The sequence below is a fragment of the Corvus hawaiiensis genome, chromosome 8 (assembly GCF_020740725.1).
Source record: "Corvus hawaiiensis isolate bCorHaw1 chromosome 8, bCorHaw1.pri.cur, whole genome shotgun sequence".
NCBI lineage: Eukaryota > Metazoa > Chordata > Aves > Passeriformes > Corvidae > Corvus > Corvus hawaiiensis.
The window spans coordinates 19141358-19159514 of NC_063220.1; the positions used below are offsets into that span (position 1 = coordinate 19141358).

At 39.7% G+C, this 18157-nt stretch overlaps 1 protein-coding gene across 3 annotated transcripts in view; it reads left to right on the plus strand.

Annotated features, from left to right (window-relative positions):
• Positions 1–18157, plus strand: part of MARCHF8 (membrane associated ring-CH-type finger 8) — a 90601-nt gene that overhangs the window by 24318 nt on the left and 48126 nt on the right. Inside the window, exon 1 of one of the 3 annotated variants that reach the window (XM_048310719.1) lies at positions 15465–15639. The exons of the other annotated variants lie outside the window; for them this stretch is intronic. Within the exon in view, the coding sequence (XP_048166676.1) occupies positions 15628–15639 (12 nt within the window). The 5' untranslated portion in view covers positions 15465–15627. Of the gene's footprint in view, positions 1–15464; positions 15640–18157 lie in introns of those variants that run through there. 3 annotated transcript variants of the gene reach the window in all.

The window sequence follows — 18157 nt, forward strand, 5'->3', positions numbered from 1 at the left end:
TGTAGGTAGTTGTTGTGCCCTAGATAATATGTACTGTACAAGTCATGGATACTAAGTAAAACCGAGAAAGAAGGTGTTACAGTACAAAGTCAGTGGAACTTCAATACTTTCATATTTCAGTTGCATTCTCATTAGACAACATAGGTTACAGCTATTTCGTTGTGGTTGGCCTAGGCACAGTTCTTACGTCTGCAAAGACGTAAAATAGTTTTTGAGAAAAATGTGTAACATTTCACAGTTTGATTCGAGTTCCATGATTTTCTTACCTTACCTTTATTATGTAATAAGAATAGTAAATTTCTTACCTTTTCTGTGCAGGAACAGTAAGTAACTCAAACAAATGTGAACACTGTAGTCTTAAAATATTTTGAGTTGTACAAAGCCACTTGACAATCTGAACAAAATCAAACAAACCACAAACCACAATCAAAACCAATAGTACTACTTCACAGATAAATACGTAGGTTTGCTTTGTAGTACCAAGCTGCTTAGACCAAGTGCATTTCCAAGTGTGCACTTTATAGACTGAGCAGACTCATGTGCGTATCTCTCCTATTTATTAACAAGCTGTGGCTAAAGCCACGGTGAGTGTCATCTAGCAGATGAAATTTTGTCTTGCTTTCATTTTTGCTGTTTCAAACCAGACCTTTGGCTTGTTGGTACCTATATTCTGCATTGTAGGAAGTCCTTTGGAGGAAAGGCTCAAGAAGCACAGCAGCAGAAAATGAAGGACCAATGTGCCTAGAGAGAGAACTTCCACCAGTCTCTGAAAAATCAGTATTTCTCCTATTCCTCAGAGTATGCCTTATATTCTGCTATCTTTTGTGATGATGAATGTGGTTAGTTATTCATATATGTAGTAGAGTTGCAGAGGAAAAATTCTCAAGCTGAACAGTACAGATCTCTTACTATTTCTTCACTTCTATGCTTCTGGTCAAGATGTAGCTCTTGTATTTCAGGTTAAGGCTTGGTTTTATTCTAGTTTTCCTTGCTACAAGAGCAGATTTTATGCACTCGTGACTTGTGACTAAGTAAAGAACAGCAAGAAATCCTTAGCACCTTCATCATTACAATCCAGTTTCTCAGATTGAGTGATGTATAATACCTAACTGAGTGATGTATAATACCTAGGCATGCCTCATGGCAGATTCAATTGTAGATTCAATACTTGTGGAAGACTGGCAAAAATCGTATTGAATTTGAAGAAGTGTTAAGAGGAAAGGCTTTTGCCTACCATTTCTGGTCTAAGTCCTCAGTGATACATATACATACCAGAGCCTGGTAGATTCAGGTTGATGTAATTTTCAACATTTAAAGTATTTGAAATCTGAGGTTAGAAGCAGTATTTCATGAAACGTTGTCCATTTCCACAGTAAAAATACGGAAGGTCATAAAGGGATTATTACTCTTGCATTTAACTCAGATGAACTGATAGCTTTAAGGGCTATTAATAACCATCATTAGCTTCTTACTTACCCTTCACTAGGAATAGTTTCATGCTTACTTGATGTTAGGGAGAGTCATTCTATTGTGTGTCAGAAGCCACAACCCCCCTTGCCCCTGTTTTGTGGGCAGTATGCTGGCAGCAAGGTTTCCTAACGCATGCAAAAGCAAACAGCTCTTGGGATCTGATGGGAAACAAGGAAATGATGCTGGCATGTGATTGAGGTGTTGTTCTGGGTTTGTTTTGTTATAGCACAGTCTTTTTGAGGGCTTTGTGCCTTCCTCACTGAAGTGCACTGGTATCTGCTGCAAATTGTTAGTAAGTGTTACTGCAGTGAGTGAAGCTCCCTCAGCAATAGCTTTTCACTGCTCTTACAAAAATGTGCACCAACCCTGGCCTCCTATGCTGTGATCTCTGCAGATCTCATAAGCAGATCAGGGATGGGTGGGATCAGTGTTTGAATGAGAGATCATGAGATACTAGTGCAAGTCATTTTTGGGCACAGTACTGTTTCTTCTCAGTAGTCTCAGCCTGGGAATCGATACCCAGTTATCATCAAAGATCACACAGCATTTATCACAGAAGCAGATCAATGTTCTAGTCAGATTTAAACTTGATGATTCCAGTTGATCAGCTGAAACTCCCTTCTGGTCACGTCTCTTGTTTTCTAAGTGCTGTGTAGTATAACTGGCTGTTACATGCTCAGCAGAGATGCTGTGATTGTCCCTGATATATCCAGGTACTTCTCAAAGCTGTCAGCTTGAACGTATACTGAGTGCCTAATTTGTCTGGATGAAATTATGGTGAGAGAAGTACATTGTGGTGTATCTTTGTAAAGTTATTCTGCCTTTGTAATGATCTCTTGCATCCTGTGACAGGAAAGGTAATGTGGCTTATTGATTCAAATAAGCCACATCTTAGTGGAAAAGCAGGACTTGGGGGGAAAAAAAAGGCAAGAAATGCATTTGCAAGAGTTTGTAGTCACAGAGCAGTTTCTCAAGCTGTGTGCTTTGTATTGTTGAATCTAGAGTGACACTTCGAAAGCTGTTTTTAAGGTACGGAAGCGCTCTGACTTTTTCCATTCACTTTGTGGACTTTGAGCTGTGAATGAGATCTCTGCGTGGCTGAATTCAGTCCAAATACTCAGACTTCGTAAGGCTGTGTGTGTGTGTGTGTGTGTGTGTTTGGTTTTGCTTGCCCATTAAACCAAATCATTCATTCAGCAGCCAGGCTCTAAATCCTTTGAGAATTTTACTTCTTTTTTTTTTTGTGCTGTGATTTGTGTCTTTATGTGTAACTATGTCATATATTAACACTGGGCCTGGCATTTTTCCTTTCTTAAGTTTGCTCTGTATAGAAACTGGCTAACTATGGAAGGATTTTTGTCTGAATATTCTTTTTCTCTTCTGTGAGAAGCAGAATGTACTTCTGCTGTACTGCTTATAGGCATAGGCTCAGAGTGGGAATTGTGAAGACCTTTCCTGACAATTCAAATCTTGGCTTTTACTTGGTGTGTTTTTCAATGGATCATAAAGCATGTCTTAGAAAAAGTTACACTTCCCACTCTTCCTGCCCCTTGGCAGCTTAAGGGCTTTTTTGTTCTGTCCCATGTGTTCCAGCAAGAGCATGACTTACCTCACCTTTGGTGTGGTACCTGGAAAACTGTCAAGAAGAGCACAGAGTGCGGCTAGGCCTGAATTAAACCAGGTCTGTAATTTGGGATTTGTTTTTGTTTTACCACCCTGCTAGATGGTATTGGGCAAATCGTTTGGGTTCTTGTGCTGTCCTGACTCCCATCTGTGAAAGAGGGCTGGCATTGCTGACTAGCCTTGTAAAGAACTTCAGGTGTATGGATAAAAGCTGAGCACCTGGAAGTCTTTGCCACTATGTCCTTTGAGATGTCTACTTTGCCAGAGTCCCAGTCTGCAGATGGTTGTGCTGATGGCCCAAAGCTCTGCTGCAGAACATGGTGGGCATAGGGTATGTGGAGAGCAGAGGGGTCTTCCCCCTGAAGGTGAGCATTGCTCGATCTTGGTCGTGGTGAACATGCAAAATGTTGTGACTTTCCTGAACTTCTGCTCTTACTATGCTTGAGTGCAGGATGAGAAGCTGGTCCTCTCAAGCCCTACTCTTAGAAGTTAGTACATGCTGCTTTCCAGCAAACCCCAATGAAGGGAGAAAAGAGGAGGCAGGAAGTGGGAGGGAGGGGATGGTATGGGAGGGAGCTGCTCCCGCTTGAGCAGTCCTAACAAAAAAGTCAGATCACGCCATTTGATTCTGCATTGTGTTTGTTTTGGAGTGTGTACAGCATGTGTGTGTGAGGAAAGGAACAGATGGCTGCTGAGTGGGGATGAATTACAAAAGACAAAGTGTGGGAAATGATTTCTGAAAGGGTTTTGAGGGAAAAGAGGAGAAAACTCTTTCTTCTAAAAATTCAGTAAACATTATGAAAACTAACAGCAGTTGATACAGCAGCAGAGTTTTAGGTAGTGATTCTTCTGAGAATAAACTTTGGTAGTTTCGGATTTTGCTGTTTGGTTATAATCACTCATTTATATACAATCTCTGTTTTAACTTTCCTTATTGCATGTGAACTCCTTACTTTGATGTCTCAAGACCAGAAACTTAGAGTTAATGATTACAATCTGTAGCTGTCACATTAACCTGAATATTAAATCACCTCTCTGATATTAACAAAATCTCTATCTGGCTTTCATTAGCAGCTCACTTAAAAAAGTTGAGAGTCATTCTTTAAAAAATACTATACTCTAAAACAAGTGCTGATGCTGTTTAATTACATGATAGTCACGTATGTTTTGGTGGTGTTTTGCAGGTCTGTTAATGTTTCTCGTGTATGTTAATGTGCAACAACTTTCCATAAAGGGAGCCCTGGATCTGAAGTCATGACTTTAAAGTTTATATTTTTTCTTCCCTGGCAGAAGCACACTTGTTTGTTTGCCTTCTAATGAGATGTGTGTCAGTCATGATCCCACAGTGATCTATATGTGCATATAAATAAGTACCTGTGTTGCTGAAATCATCACAGCTCCACAAAGACATTAGTCAAGACTTGATTGTAGTGATTTTCATCATCCATTGGCTATACTGTTTCTTTAAAGTGAGACTGTCAGATTCCTGCAAACTGATTTTTAAAGTTCATTTATTAAACGTAATTTCTGTAAATGAGACACCCCAGAAGTCCAGATGTTTTTTCCTCTTGTAGGATGTTTTGCCTCATGCATTGATGCATAATGAATGACTGTGTGGTGATTTGATCTTTCAGACAGATGTGTTTCTGTGCCTGGTGAAATAAAATAGGTTGGGTTTTGAGTTGTTTTCTAGGGTGTTTTGTTTTGGGCTTGTTTTGAGAGAAGAACAAAGACTAACAATTCTGCCAGGGAGGCATGGTGTAGTATTTGAACCTCAGGGGGTTTTAAAACTGTGTCTAGCTTTAAGCTGCTGATTCCCCTTAAACCCTGCACCCCAGTGGTTTACAGGTAAAACTTCTGCAAAATTATATATAGGCTTAGATTTGCACCTTGAACTTAGCTAATTCTACTTGGCCTTTACGCCATTTATGAATAATTTTTGACAGGGGCAGGGGAAGTTGTTCTTCAGAAATTGCTTCTCCCTGCTTTGCTGAAATATAAGCTCTTAGGAGTACAGCCTTCTAAGTCAATACTTCTCACACCTAGAAACAAAATCCACCTTTGGGATTCATTTAGCTTTTTTCTTGGTCCCAGAAGTGATGGTCTCTCATCTGCTACTAAATATGCTTCTCTCTGACAGCAGACATAGCTCCTGTTTTAGGAAATTTCTTACGGAGATTTTCGCATGACAGCCACAAGTCAAAGCATACTTTTATTACTGAGCAAGCCCATATTGTGTATTCTATGAGGTCAGTGGTTGAAATTCAGAATTTCATTTTTTAGCAGTCAAGAACTGAATTTCAAAGACAAAGGAAAGAGCGGAATCACCTATTTATTGAGGTTTAAGTTTATTTACATCCCAGTCCTCTCTTCCTGTAAATAAGCACTACTTTAATGTTGATGAAAATGAGGAAAAGTGGCCTGTTTATAATTTTTTCATTTGCTTAAATGTAGACTGCATCTGATTGCTTGTGCACCTTAACTACAGGTGGCTGTTAGTGTAAAGGAGAGGATTGTCCTTGAGTCTGCAGCATTTGATTTCACCCCTGTGCTAAGTAAGCACTACATGTTTCCACCATATTCTTTAAGGGTACAGCATCTCTGGTGTTCCTGGAGGCAAGAATCTGGGGCTATGTCACCAACTGCTCTGCACACATGTTGTGCATCTGTCAGGGTATCTGGAAGTGGGTGTGTTTAGCACAGATATTCATATACTCAGATTCTTTGAGTGTGGAAGCAATTTTTGGTGTATTTTTAACATTAGAACATTTTCAGTAATAAACTTGCATCTTGTGCTTAGGTTTTTCAGAAACCTTAAAATAATTTTTGTGTAACCTACTGAGTTCTATATCAAAGCTGGATTTGGAGTCACAGATTTCCAGTGTGCCTTACTGCCTTGAAGGATAATTGTATTTCCTACTCTTCAGTACGTACACCTTGGAAAATCACTGCTGTAGGTCTCACAGACGTACAAGTATTTATGGCTATTTCTATCTAAAAAGTCAGATTTTTTTCTAACACTCAAGTCAAATTCACTCTCTAGTGTGTAGTTGGGTTCATTAGTTAAGCATATTGTATATAATATCTTTTGATAATTATGCATTGGCATAAAATTCTTAAAAGAAGTATGAAATTATCCTTTTCCCAGAATTTAGATAGAGGAGCCTAAAAAAGATCTTTTAAAAGTTTAAAAGAGGCTGATCTTGGCATTTTTGAATATCAACTAATCAATTTACTTATTTTTCCTGTAAAGTGGTGAAGGGGCAGCCTTGTAATGCATTGGTAGCTTTTCCTGAATGGAAAATTGCAGACCCCAGAAGTGTTTTAGCCAGCTGTGTCTAGATGCACAAACCCCATGTCAGTTGTAAAGTTTCTCCTGGCAATCATCTGCCTGTCTATTTCTAGTAATATTCCCAAGCAGTAGATGCCAGAGGAGGTGATTTATGGATTGTTCAGGTTGAAGCAATGTGTGTTTGCCTCAGCTAGTGGCTTGTGTGATACTTTTTTGCTTTATATTTTATGCATAATAACAGTGAAAACTTTTGGTTGACCCCAGAGAATATGGAAGAGTTGTTTGGGCTTTGTTTCCCTCCAGTATTCTTTAGGTTTGTTTACTGTTATTCAGATGACTGAAAGCACGTTATTTGGGTAAAGATTACAAGGCAGCCTTGTATGCAATGAAGTGAAACATTTACTAATTTTTGCATCTTAATTTCTCTGAGCTGGTTAACATAACAGCTAAGCAACTTCATTCTGCATGAAATACTGGAATGTGGCATCCTCTTTGGCTGCTAATAGGTTTCAGGTACTCCAGAGACACTGGAGTTACTGCAACATCCACAGGCAGATTTGTGGTAGTGACCCCTAAATGGGATCTTCCTGTTTCCATGCACCACAGTTGGGATATTTGGGAGAAGTGAAGCACAGCCTCATACCTGTAAACTTTAAATCATAGCAATTTTAAGTTGTGACAAAGGAAGAACTAGGGTACTTCATGGAAACACCAGCAAATTAGGTCCGCTGGGTACGGCCAGTGCTAATTTGTGCTTAAGCCAAGATACCTTCTCCCTTAGAGCTGGGAATAGGACTGAGCTGGTTGTCTTCTGTGATTAATATGAAAAACTTGACTATTTGGCTTAAAACTGCTTCAAATCACCAAGCAAAAAAAAATCTATATCACTATACAATGATGAAGTTCATGCAGAAGGGGGACAGGCATGCTGGAGTACAGATTAAAGTTTTTTAAAAACACCTATTTTGTATGTTTTTAATATGCAAAGCAGAACATACATATCTAAATATATATATATATATTAATTAAAGTATCTTTAGACACTGGTAATAAAGGGCTAATTGTCCTAATTCCTAGCTAGAGTCAACATAAAAGTAGCACCTCCCACCCCCAAAACCGTTTCCCATCAGTGTGGTTCAAAATAGCTTGTTTTATTTTAATGATTCCTTTGAGGTTTGTGACACTGAAGGCCAGCAGGGGTGACCGCATTTGACTTGGAATGACCTGTGTTATGTTGCATGTAGCTATCTCTGTACATTGAACCCATAGCTCCTGGTATTTGGTATTTCTTTAGCTTCCAGCTTGATTTGAAGATGACAGGTAAAGCTTCTGTCGTACTTTGTAGTTCGTTTCCATGCCACTCACCATCACAGTGCACAGAAACCATGGCTTCAGCTGCTAGTTGCTAGTAAGTCTTTCTTGACTAATTGAACCAGGCTCTTAAATTGTGCTTTTGGACCTATCTCTGTGTTAAAAACAAGTGAGGTCATGCACTTTCTAGATAAACTTACAGATAAAATTCTGGAATCTCACCCAGTAGGGTGTTTCCATCTGCCTTGTAAATGGGGCAGGGGGAATGAAGGATAGAAAGATAGCCTTTTGGGGCCTCTCTTGTCCTGTTTGAAAGTAAACGTTGGGACACTGGAAAAGCAAGTGTCTTAATTACAAGGCAAGGTGTGCTGCTCTTGCTGATAGGATTTCGGTGGCTTTCCAGTTTTTGTCCTCTCTCTATTCTCCAATGCTGCCTTGGCAGTTCAGAGGGAAAGCTGAAAACTCTGCTTGCTGTAGTGCAGGGATGAATGGCCTTAATCCTGTCTTCAAACCCCATTCAGGTTCTCATTTCCACTTGTCACTTCACTACGGCTTTCTATAGCTAATCCTGTACTGTACTTCTGCTTTATAAGCTGAAACCTGTATAATTTGCAATCACAGCCCGTGTCACTTTGGTGAAAATAAAAGGCAGTTTTAGTACTGTGGGGTTTTTTCCCCAAATCAGTTTCACATGCTCAGTATCTGTGAAGTGTCTGTAAGCCTTGTCAGCCTGCTAAGCTTTGTGTTACCTGTAAACATAACTGGCAGAAACTTTCTTATGTTGTTTTTTGAAAATTAATTTCCAGATGATTATTGAAAATATTGGCTGATGCCTGGCTTAGCACCAGTCTTGTGGAACCAAGTGTCTTCATTTGATTCTGTGTTGATAAGGCCAGCATCAGATCTGTCATCAGTCAGATCTTCACCATTGAACATGTTTTATATCAGTATCATTTGTTCTATTTTTAGATGGAAACATTTAAGAAGGGAGATAGAAGGAAACACTCCACTGTATCAGACATAGTAAAGGTGGGAGTTCTACTGAGCTAAAACAGACCTCTAGGAAAATGTTAATAGGCGACAACAGACTGGCAAAAAAGTCCCATCCAACAGATGGGGTGAGCACGATTGCAACAAGGCTGCACTTCATCCCAGTCATGTCCTGAGCACAGCTGCTGTAAGGAGTGTTTCTTCTGCAAGAGTTGGCGGGAGAATTTCTGGAGTGGGTAACGTGCCCAGGTATGAGAATTTCATTTACAGTGTTTGTTCTCTGTGTTTTGGAACCTGAATAAAGAATGCCATTCTGAAAGATGCGTTTAATGGCTACTAGAATGAACTGACTGAAGTGTATGGGAGCTTGCAGTTTCCATGGGAAACTGGGCCTTTCCCATGAATGCAGGTGGGGAGAGACAACCTATATGCCTGGGCTGTATTGTCCCCTCAGAGCTTCAGTTCCAGCTGTATCATGTTCACAGCAGACTGTTTCATCCTGGGTTTTTCCCCCCTATCATCTATAGACCTCTGTTTCTTCTTGAATGTAGATACAACGAAGAGTGCTGCTGTTGTTCCTAGATTTATGAGCGTTTCGAACTGCCCCCAATCTACCTAATCCCGTGCTGAGCACAACTGGTGGACAGCTGTGAAATCCTGAAAGCATTGCCAGTTTTAACCTCTGTCCAGCCCTGCTGCTCTGCTTCCAAACTGCCAGGAATCATCATGCTGCCCCCAGGAGCGATCAGGAGCATGTATAGGTTGTGTTAGATCTCCAGATCCAAATACTTGCTTTCAAGAGTTCTTATATCTAGGTCTAAATATTTTAGCAGCTTGGTTAGTTTCAGTCAGACCTTTGTAACGCAAGCCCACCTGTAAAGCTTCTAGAAGATAAATAATAACTACCATAGCCCAGCAATTCCTTAAAGGCTTCTCTTTGACCCCTTTCTACCTCTGGTGCTACAGCTACTCATTTAAAGGAACTACTTTAAAAGTGCCATCCCTCAGCACCTCATCCAGGAAAACCCAGGTATCTTTTCTCTGGCCCCCTCTGAAATGTACTCTCATGTTTTATCCTCTTCAAGAAAATGTTCCTTGTGGTCCCACTGCTCACACATACTCCACCGGGATTGTGGTGGCAGGCTCTGCCATCTGCCCAAGAATGATGGAGGGGTACCCAACTGGAACACAGGAAGTACATTGTTAAAGTCCTTATTTAACACTTATTCTCTCTGCCTACCTATAGTAAACCTGAGGCACACCCAAGTCTCTGGATTGCAGAGTGAAGGAAGGCAGGTGAGATCAACCCATATTTTTTATAGCCCTGCTGGTTTTCAGTGCAGTCATTACGACAGAAATAACTAAGTCTGATGTTCTGGTTTATAACCAGAATTTTTGGGGATGTTTAATGCAGAGCCTTGATCCTATACCTGTTGTATCCCCTCCTGGTGAATTCTTACATATTTGGCTAGGTTTTAGCTGTTGTAAGTTTTGCATCTGATGGGTTGCTTTTTGGGTGAGGTTTCTTTGCGTGGGTTCTTTTTTAGTTTTTTTAGTTGTTTTGGGGGTTTTTTTGGAGAAACTTTTGAGGAAGCTTGTACAGTTCCTCTTTATAGCGAAGTTCTGGTTTTTACTTTTTTCTCCTAGATTTCTCAAATGCTTATGAAAGTGACTTAACTAGTTCCTGCCTGTGCAGTTTTTGCTGGAGAGAACTTGTGTGCAATCCACTGTTCTGAGCTCAGTTCTATTTTCTGAGGCCAAAAAGCAAAACAAAGAGCCCAAAATGTAGATGTGAGAGGAAATAAAAGCATTACAGAGCTCCACATGCCCCTTACTTGCTTGGCCATTTCATTTTGTGTTCAACCATCCAGTCTTTGATAGTCTGAATTGGTTTTTTTGGGTTTGTTGGTGGGTTTCATTTTGGTTTTTTTCTGTAGTCAGTGCTTTAATGCTTTTTAAAAAAGTTCTTCAGGTCCTATTGTTATATCCCACTCCTGTTTTATAGTTGCATTAGTAACACCCACAGTACTTGGGTAAGCACCTCTTAATTGCTTTGCAGCATTGTAAATTGACTGTTGCAGGACAAGTATTTGAGTTAGACACAGGCATCAACAAAAGTCAGCTCCTACAACAGGTACTGCTGTCTTTCTGCCTTTTCCATAGAAGCATGGGTTAGAACAGTGGGTTATGTGGTATTTCTTAACGCTTGGAACAGAGTTTGGAGACTGGCACTAATTTAATTAAAAACAGATATAAGATCTTCACTACTCTTTCCCACTGTGAAATTCACATGCACTTGGAGAAACGTCTGCCAGGTCAAAGTCTGTTAGCTTGTTCAGAGTGTTCCTGATTGCTGAAACTCCCTCCAGCCTTGTTTGTTTGAAAAAAGTCTGTTGTATCATTGGATCTGCATAGCCTGCAGTGTTTGTTTCACAATCCACAGAAGAGCTTGCACAAGCATGATTATGATAGGAAACACTGCTTGTGCATTTATTTAACATCTCCTTACGCCATTTTTCCCCATTACACTTTTGGCCATTCAACTTGGTTCTCCCTTCTCTCAACCCTCCTTTGAGCTTAGACCTGGGAAACGTCCATCAGCTGTTCCCAGGCAGTACCAGCTGAGATGATAGCAAACAAGGTGCTTGGACACGGAGAAACTCCAGAGAGAGTAACAAGCTGAAAATGTGTGGTGAATTGCCCCTGGCTTGTCCAGTGGCCAGGGAAGGACCGTAAGTGCTCATCCACTAAGTGTGTGTATCTGCTGTTTGAGATGTGCTGCAGAGAAATGACCCACTTTGGTGCTGTTATTTTACTGATCAGGGGATAACTAATCTTTTTGTACTGCAGGTTTTAGTACAGAATAGTTGGGGTTTTGTTCACCCAGACATCAAAGAAGTTCTGACTGGCAGCTCAGAAATTTGTGCAAGGTCTGAAAGGAGGATTTATAGGAAATGAGCAGATGGTCTAGTAGAGAATTTCCCCAGGAGGTTGCAGTTATTTAAAAATTGGAGAAACTAAATAGACTGTACAAAATTTGACTGTAAAATTAACTGGCCAGCCAGTAGCTAAATACTTAACCAAAATGATTCAGCTTGGCCCCTAGCATAAGCATGTAATGAAGTGATATCTGTGAGTTTACTCCACACACATTATTTCAGGTTTCTCCTAATAAGTGCACAAGAATGAAAGATGATTTTGCTAAGCACTGTTCTTGCTATGGTGAGGCCTCTCCTGCATCTCTTCCTTTCACAGTGGCAACATGATTGTTCAGGCATGCAGGAGAATGCTGCAAAATGCTGCTCATATTAAATGAAATACAGAGCTGTTCAGCTGAATGCCTTTAAATTTTAAACTGCTCTTTTTAGCTTCACAAACATAAGACTTAACATATTGGTTAGATTGCAGTATTTGAAAATATTCAGTATTTGAGAAAAAAACCCAAGCAGCAAATTGCTTTATTTTGGGGATGCAAGACTCAAGAGTGTGTTAACTCTAAGTAGTGAAGTATCATGTCCCTTTAAAAAAATCCGTGGACTCAAGTCACTCTGGAGTGGTTTGCCACACGGCTTTAGACTTCCAATATCATTGTTTTTCATGTGGGGTTTTTTCTGAAGCTCTGATACATAGAAATTGGAGGTTTTGTATAGGAGTGGGTGTCTATAAATGGATAAGCAGTGTTTTAGTGCACATCCCATGATTTCAAATCAACTGATGGATTCAAAAAACAACTGAGCTCATTATTCTTTAAAAAGTTAGGAAAACAATTTTTTTTTTTTCTTAAATCCCTATGAAGCACCCTTGTTAGATGGTAGATAGGCTTTCATTCTCTCATTATATTTCAAATTGAATATGCAGTGGAGAGGATGGTCTGAGAAATGGTCTGCAATAATAAAATGTGTTAATTACTGTCATGCTCATCTGTTTATGTTCTGGTTTGCTTCTCCCAGAAACTTACACATAACACCTGGTGTCACAGGGGTAGTACCATGGGCCACGTGAATACATAGTTCTGCTGAGAGTTCACTGGTGTAATGCTGGTGCACAACATAATTACACCGTATTTCTCTTCCAGCTTGTTGTGTTTGCATAATTCTTTGTAATGGTAGTAATACACTTATTGAATTTAGAAACCAACCCTCATAACCTTTCACCCAGCCTCCTGAAGTACTAAGAGGAAGAGGGTAAATATCCAAAGGGCTGTGTGAAATTTTTAACTGAGCTTAGATAACGTGCTTCCCTTTATAGAAGCCTTAGAAATGTGTATTTATAGCATGTTTTTCTCCCTCCCCTCCAGCAATTCATTTCCATTAGCCTCAGAGTTAAAACCTTTGGAAAAAAAATTCTCAGAATTCAACACTATCTTCCAGATATGAAAGAAAACATCTGGGTAGTGAATCCACAGCAGCCCAAGTTCAGCTAAGACAGAAGTTTTGTTTGCTAACAAGGTGTAGTCCTTTTGGCTTCCTCTGCAGAGACAGAAGCTCTCTCTATAAAGTAGTTCTGCATCTGTCATGCTCAGCCTCATAGCTTACCTGGCGTACAAGGCTGGATTTATGCAGAGCCCCAGCTTTCTCACTGTAGGAAGCCCTGCTAATTCTCTGGAACCTTGTTGGTTTTAAAGTCATAATGGAGCAGCCTGAAGGAAGACATTAAGGCCCCAGTTCTTAAATGTTACAATACTTTGCCTCCTTGAGGTTTGTTTATCTGTAGGTTATTGGTAAGTGAAGTGCTTCCACAGCCTTTGTTGTAGAGCTGATAATGCTTGTGTGGATATGATTTTGCATTGGAGTTTTTAAAAGGAGTGTTCTGTGTGTGGGGGAGGGAGAAACAGTGAGTTACTGAGTGCACAGGATATGGGACCAGCTGTGTTGGATGAAACAAAAGGTCTGTAGCTCAGGGTGTTGTCCTTGACCTTGAGTGAGGGAGAATATGAGAAACAAAGTGTGTTCAGAGTGAACCTTGCCACCAGATTTGTACCATGTCACTTTGTGGTAAAACTGAATTTTGAATAGGGTGCAGTCATCTGAAAACTTCAGTTTAAAAGTGGATGTGGCAAGAACTGATGAGGGTGAAAAGATGGAGTTGGTCTGTAAAAAAAAAAAGTGCAGTTGATGGGAAGGGAAATCCTCTCCTCTGCCTTGTGGTGTGTGTATCACATTCCTGAGGTCAGAGAGTATCACGGCAAAAACATGCCAATAAATGTGACTATCTGGATAATGCCATCTGGAGAGACCTATGTTTGATAAGTTTATAAGCTTTGATCCATGCAGGAGGACCACCTTTAACAGAGGTAAAAGAGGAGTCCTTCCAAAGTAACAGCCAGTCATGACTGAGCTTTAGATGACTCTAACATCTTGAATATCCCTTTCTGTTCAATCTCTCTGTTACCTTCACCTTTTATCTCTCATCTGCTGTATACATTGGAGGTAGAAAGTGGAAACTATCTCTTTAGTTTTGATGTGACCTGAGAAATGTGATTTCAGAGCTGTCTAGAGAATTAAGTCCAAACTGGAGCCATGGTTCAGAATTTAGGAGCTTCATGAACTCTCACTGTAAATTATAGAATCATTTAGGCTGGAAAAGACCTCAGTATCATTGAGTCTAGTCATTAACCTAACACTGCCAAGTCTACCACTAAAACACGGCTCTAAACACTACATCTATGTCTTTTAAATACCTCCAGGAATGGTGACTCAATCACTTCCCTGGGTAGCCTGTTCCAACACTTAACAACCTTTTCGGTGAAGAAATTTTTCCAAAGAGCCAATCTAAACCTCTTCTGGTGCAATTTGAAGCCATTTCCTCTGGCCCGAACTCTTGTTGCTTGGGAGACTGACAAGCCACATTTCCTTTACAGGAAACTACTTTTGAGAGCCTTGTCACTTGTGTTTGGACAGCAGTGTCACTTGAATTGCAGTGGATGACTGATACAGAGATGCCAAATAACTTGATGTTTATCTAACAACGAAATCAAAGCAAAACAATTCTGAGAAATAGACCCAAACCTACAAGTAACATTTGCCTATTGCAGTAATTGCATTTGCGAATAAATTACCTGCAAATTACTCTTCTGTTTGTTCACTCGTTGCAAGAATACCTGATTTTTGTAGTTGGCTTGAAAAATTTTACTGACACAGCAAAAGGTGTTGCTTAAGAGAATAAGCAGGTGAGTTTATCCCCCATATTAATCCACCCAACAAGTTCTCCTGAAAAATATCTTTTTCTGTAAACTGTCAACTGAACTCACCAGCTGCAGTAAGCATTTTTTTCCCCACTTTCTTCGTACAGTATTATTTTCTGGTCTGTCACATTCTTTTGCTGTCTTCACTGTTCATCCTTACACAGCTTCTCTTCCCTCACAGCCCTTAAGAATAAGAAAAATTAATTACTAAGCAACTGAATTTACAAGTGTTACGTTATCACAGAGATACGGTTCTGTGCTTACTATGCCTTCTTTGACTTCTAGCTACGTACATTTTCAATGAAGAAAAAAGAAAATTACCAGCTCTATTTGACTAATGAGGAAAGAAAATGGATCTGGAAGGGTCATCCTTCTTGCTCTTTGGACATTTGGAGAATTGTTATGCTTCATAGCACAAAAATTGCTAAGGATTGCTTTGGGGAAGCAGGGAGACATCAGCTGCTGCAAGGAATGGAGCATGTTCATAGGAGCTCTCATGCATTATTCATCACGAGCTCTTTTCACTGGAATCAGCTGGAGGAAGTAGTTAGTCTAGTTTGAGCTACACTAGTATTTATATTTAGGCAACTTAAACAAGCCCAGGCAAGTACTGCACCAACTCTTTCTATTCATCTGCGGCCAAATGTAGGGCAGACTGCAGTTCTACTTGCACCCCCGTCTCTTTAGGCTGGAGAACAGGAGTCATGCAACCAGGAAAAGCTGCACTGAGGATACACACGTGCATTCATGCTGGAAAATGAAGCTTCAGGTAGGAGAATGTCTTGTCGGCAGAGGGATGCTGTTGAGCCTTGCGAGATGTATGTGTGTCAGGGCAGCCTGTCAAGGGAGGCTGCTGGACAGGCTCCTCGTTAGAGTGCTACCTGAATGATCCCTTTTAGTGTCATACTTTGTTCAGTTATGATTATGAAGATGCATCTTTTTCTTTTACCATGGTTCTTTCATTCTTGATGACATTTTTCTAAAGGTGCTGGGGTTTAAAAACAGGGAGACAACTTGCTGGTTTTTGGAAATTTTTGAGGGTTTTTTTTTAAGGTGGCTTTTTTATTTTATTGGTTATTAGCACTTCTGTTTGGGGGGAAGGTAACCATAAGAGATTCTGTTAAAACACGGCTGATGTGATAAGCCTTGAGCTCCAGTTGTGTCCTTTCAGAGGGTCTGCATTTGAATGGCTGCAATATTTCTACTTTTTTTAATTTGCTGAATAAAGGTGCTTGTAAAGAGGAGCTTCTGTTCTCAAAGCATATCTGTATTTTTTGACTTTACCAGTTGCTCTAAAAGAAATTTATAGTCTGTCTCTGCAAGCTTTGTATGTTTAAATTATCAGGGCTCTAGCAGTACTGTTAATTCAGTTTTAGACAAAGAAGGGGATTTTGTAAGACCTTACAGAACAATAACACAGGGTCTTTGTTCTGTTCTGTGAACATGATTTGCTGTGTGATACGTGGGTTTGTGCATATGTGTGAGAAGGAGGTACACAAACAGAATCTCATTTGGCAAGAATGTTCAAATGTTATTTGCTTTGTTTGTCTGAAGTGTGTTCGTGTGTACGTGTGCTGCTTCTGGCTGCAAACTGTTCTGTGTGGGTGTGCATCCTGCCTATTGGGGATCTGCTTGAGCTTTGGGGAGGATGGCATTTATCTATGTTTGTTTGTTTATTTATTTTAGTGGGCTGATAAAACTTGACAGTGCAAAGATCAAGAGTCCTTGCTAGACAACCAGGACAAAATGGTGCTTTGCTGTGCAGATGAGTTGTTCCCTTTTCAAAAAGATTGCTTGCAGTCCAGCCCAGGATTTAGTAAATAAGCATTGCTGGTGGAAGCAAAAATTGTCAGCTTTATGTGAAATCCTCGAGGAGATTAATGGTCACGTGGTTTTTGGTGGAGCTTAGATGTGTGCTGTCTGCCAGTATGTTGTCTTCCAAGATGACTCGATCACCTAAATAAAATTTGCATGTACACAAGAATATGTTATTTAGTGACGTTTCTTTTTTGCTTTTTAACAATTGGGAATGACAAGATTTTGTCTCACACATTATCAGTCTGTGGCTTTGGTGGAGAGCGCATGAATACTTTTGGTGGTCCTAAATAACTTGAAATGTTGACTCAAAAACTTTAAAAGCTTGTTTTGACTTTATATGTGAAAGTTCTTCAAATTTTTGTGCTGTGCATACATTGAGAATTGCTCTGCTACTTGAATTTTGCAGATGCTTCAGTATTTGCCATGAGATAGAGAGGTGGCAGTCTAATATTCTCTTACAACTGAATGTATGGCCTCTCAATGTGTAAAATCCTTGTTTCATGGAAGCTTGCTAGCAGAATTCTTTATCTGATTTTATTAGACTTAAGAGGTCCTGTGCATTCAGTTAATTGACTAAAGTCAGTGGAGATGTATTTGTGATTAAGTGACTTAAACTTTAATAAGATTTTTTTAACAATGAAGTGTATTTTACTGCTCTGCTGCTCAGTTACACCTAGAGTCCAGAGTTGTGTTATCTAGTCATCAGGGTATGGGGAAGGAAGTGTTATTTCTGCACTTGCTTGTTTAATATATTGATAATTTAAAATTAACTTTTCTAAAAGTGTCTCCATGTTGTTCTTTTTCAACTAGCCACGTTCACATTTTGTCTGTACTTAGTCTCCACCCTGCCACCCACTCAGCTGATTTTATGAATTCTTTTTTATGATCAAATACTATTTAATGCTATCACTGTATCACAAAGCCACAATTATATTTACAAAAGCATTGTTTGCGTAGAGGGGACTCAAACGTGTTCACCCTGTCTTAAACCAGTTTGGGCCCAGATAAAAGTGGCATATTTCATGTGTCATATGAAAGTGCTTGGGCTTATGCCCATGCTTCAGAAATTCCTCAAAATCTTCAAGAAGCTGAAGCATGAGAGACCTGGATGGACTACAATCATAAAATCATATGGATGGACTGTTGATCATAAAATCTCAGTCTTGGAAAGAGAATTTTTATTCTCATTTTTACAGTTTTAAAAAATTCAGACATTGTTACAATGATGATAAACTTTCACATGTCTGGGAAATGTTCTGGATTAAAGTATCTTCAAAAGTTGCCAAAAATTTGCTCCATCAGCTGAGAGTGGGAAAAACATTTTGACTGAACAGAACACTTCAGGCATTACTTACAGATACAGGAAGATGAGAGATTGTACTGAACATAAAAAAAAAAAAAAGTAATGAATTAGGAAGAAAAGGGCAGAAATAAATTTTTTTTATTTTTCTGTAGATCACTGTGAAGAG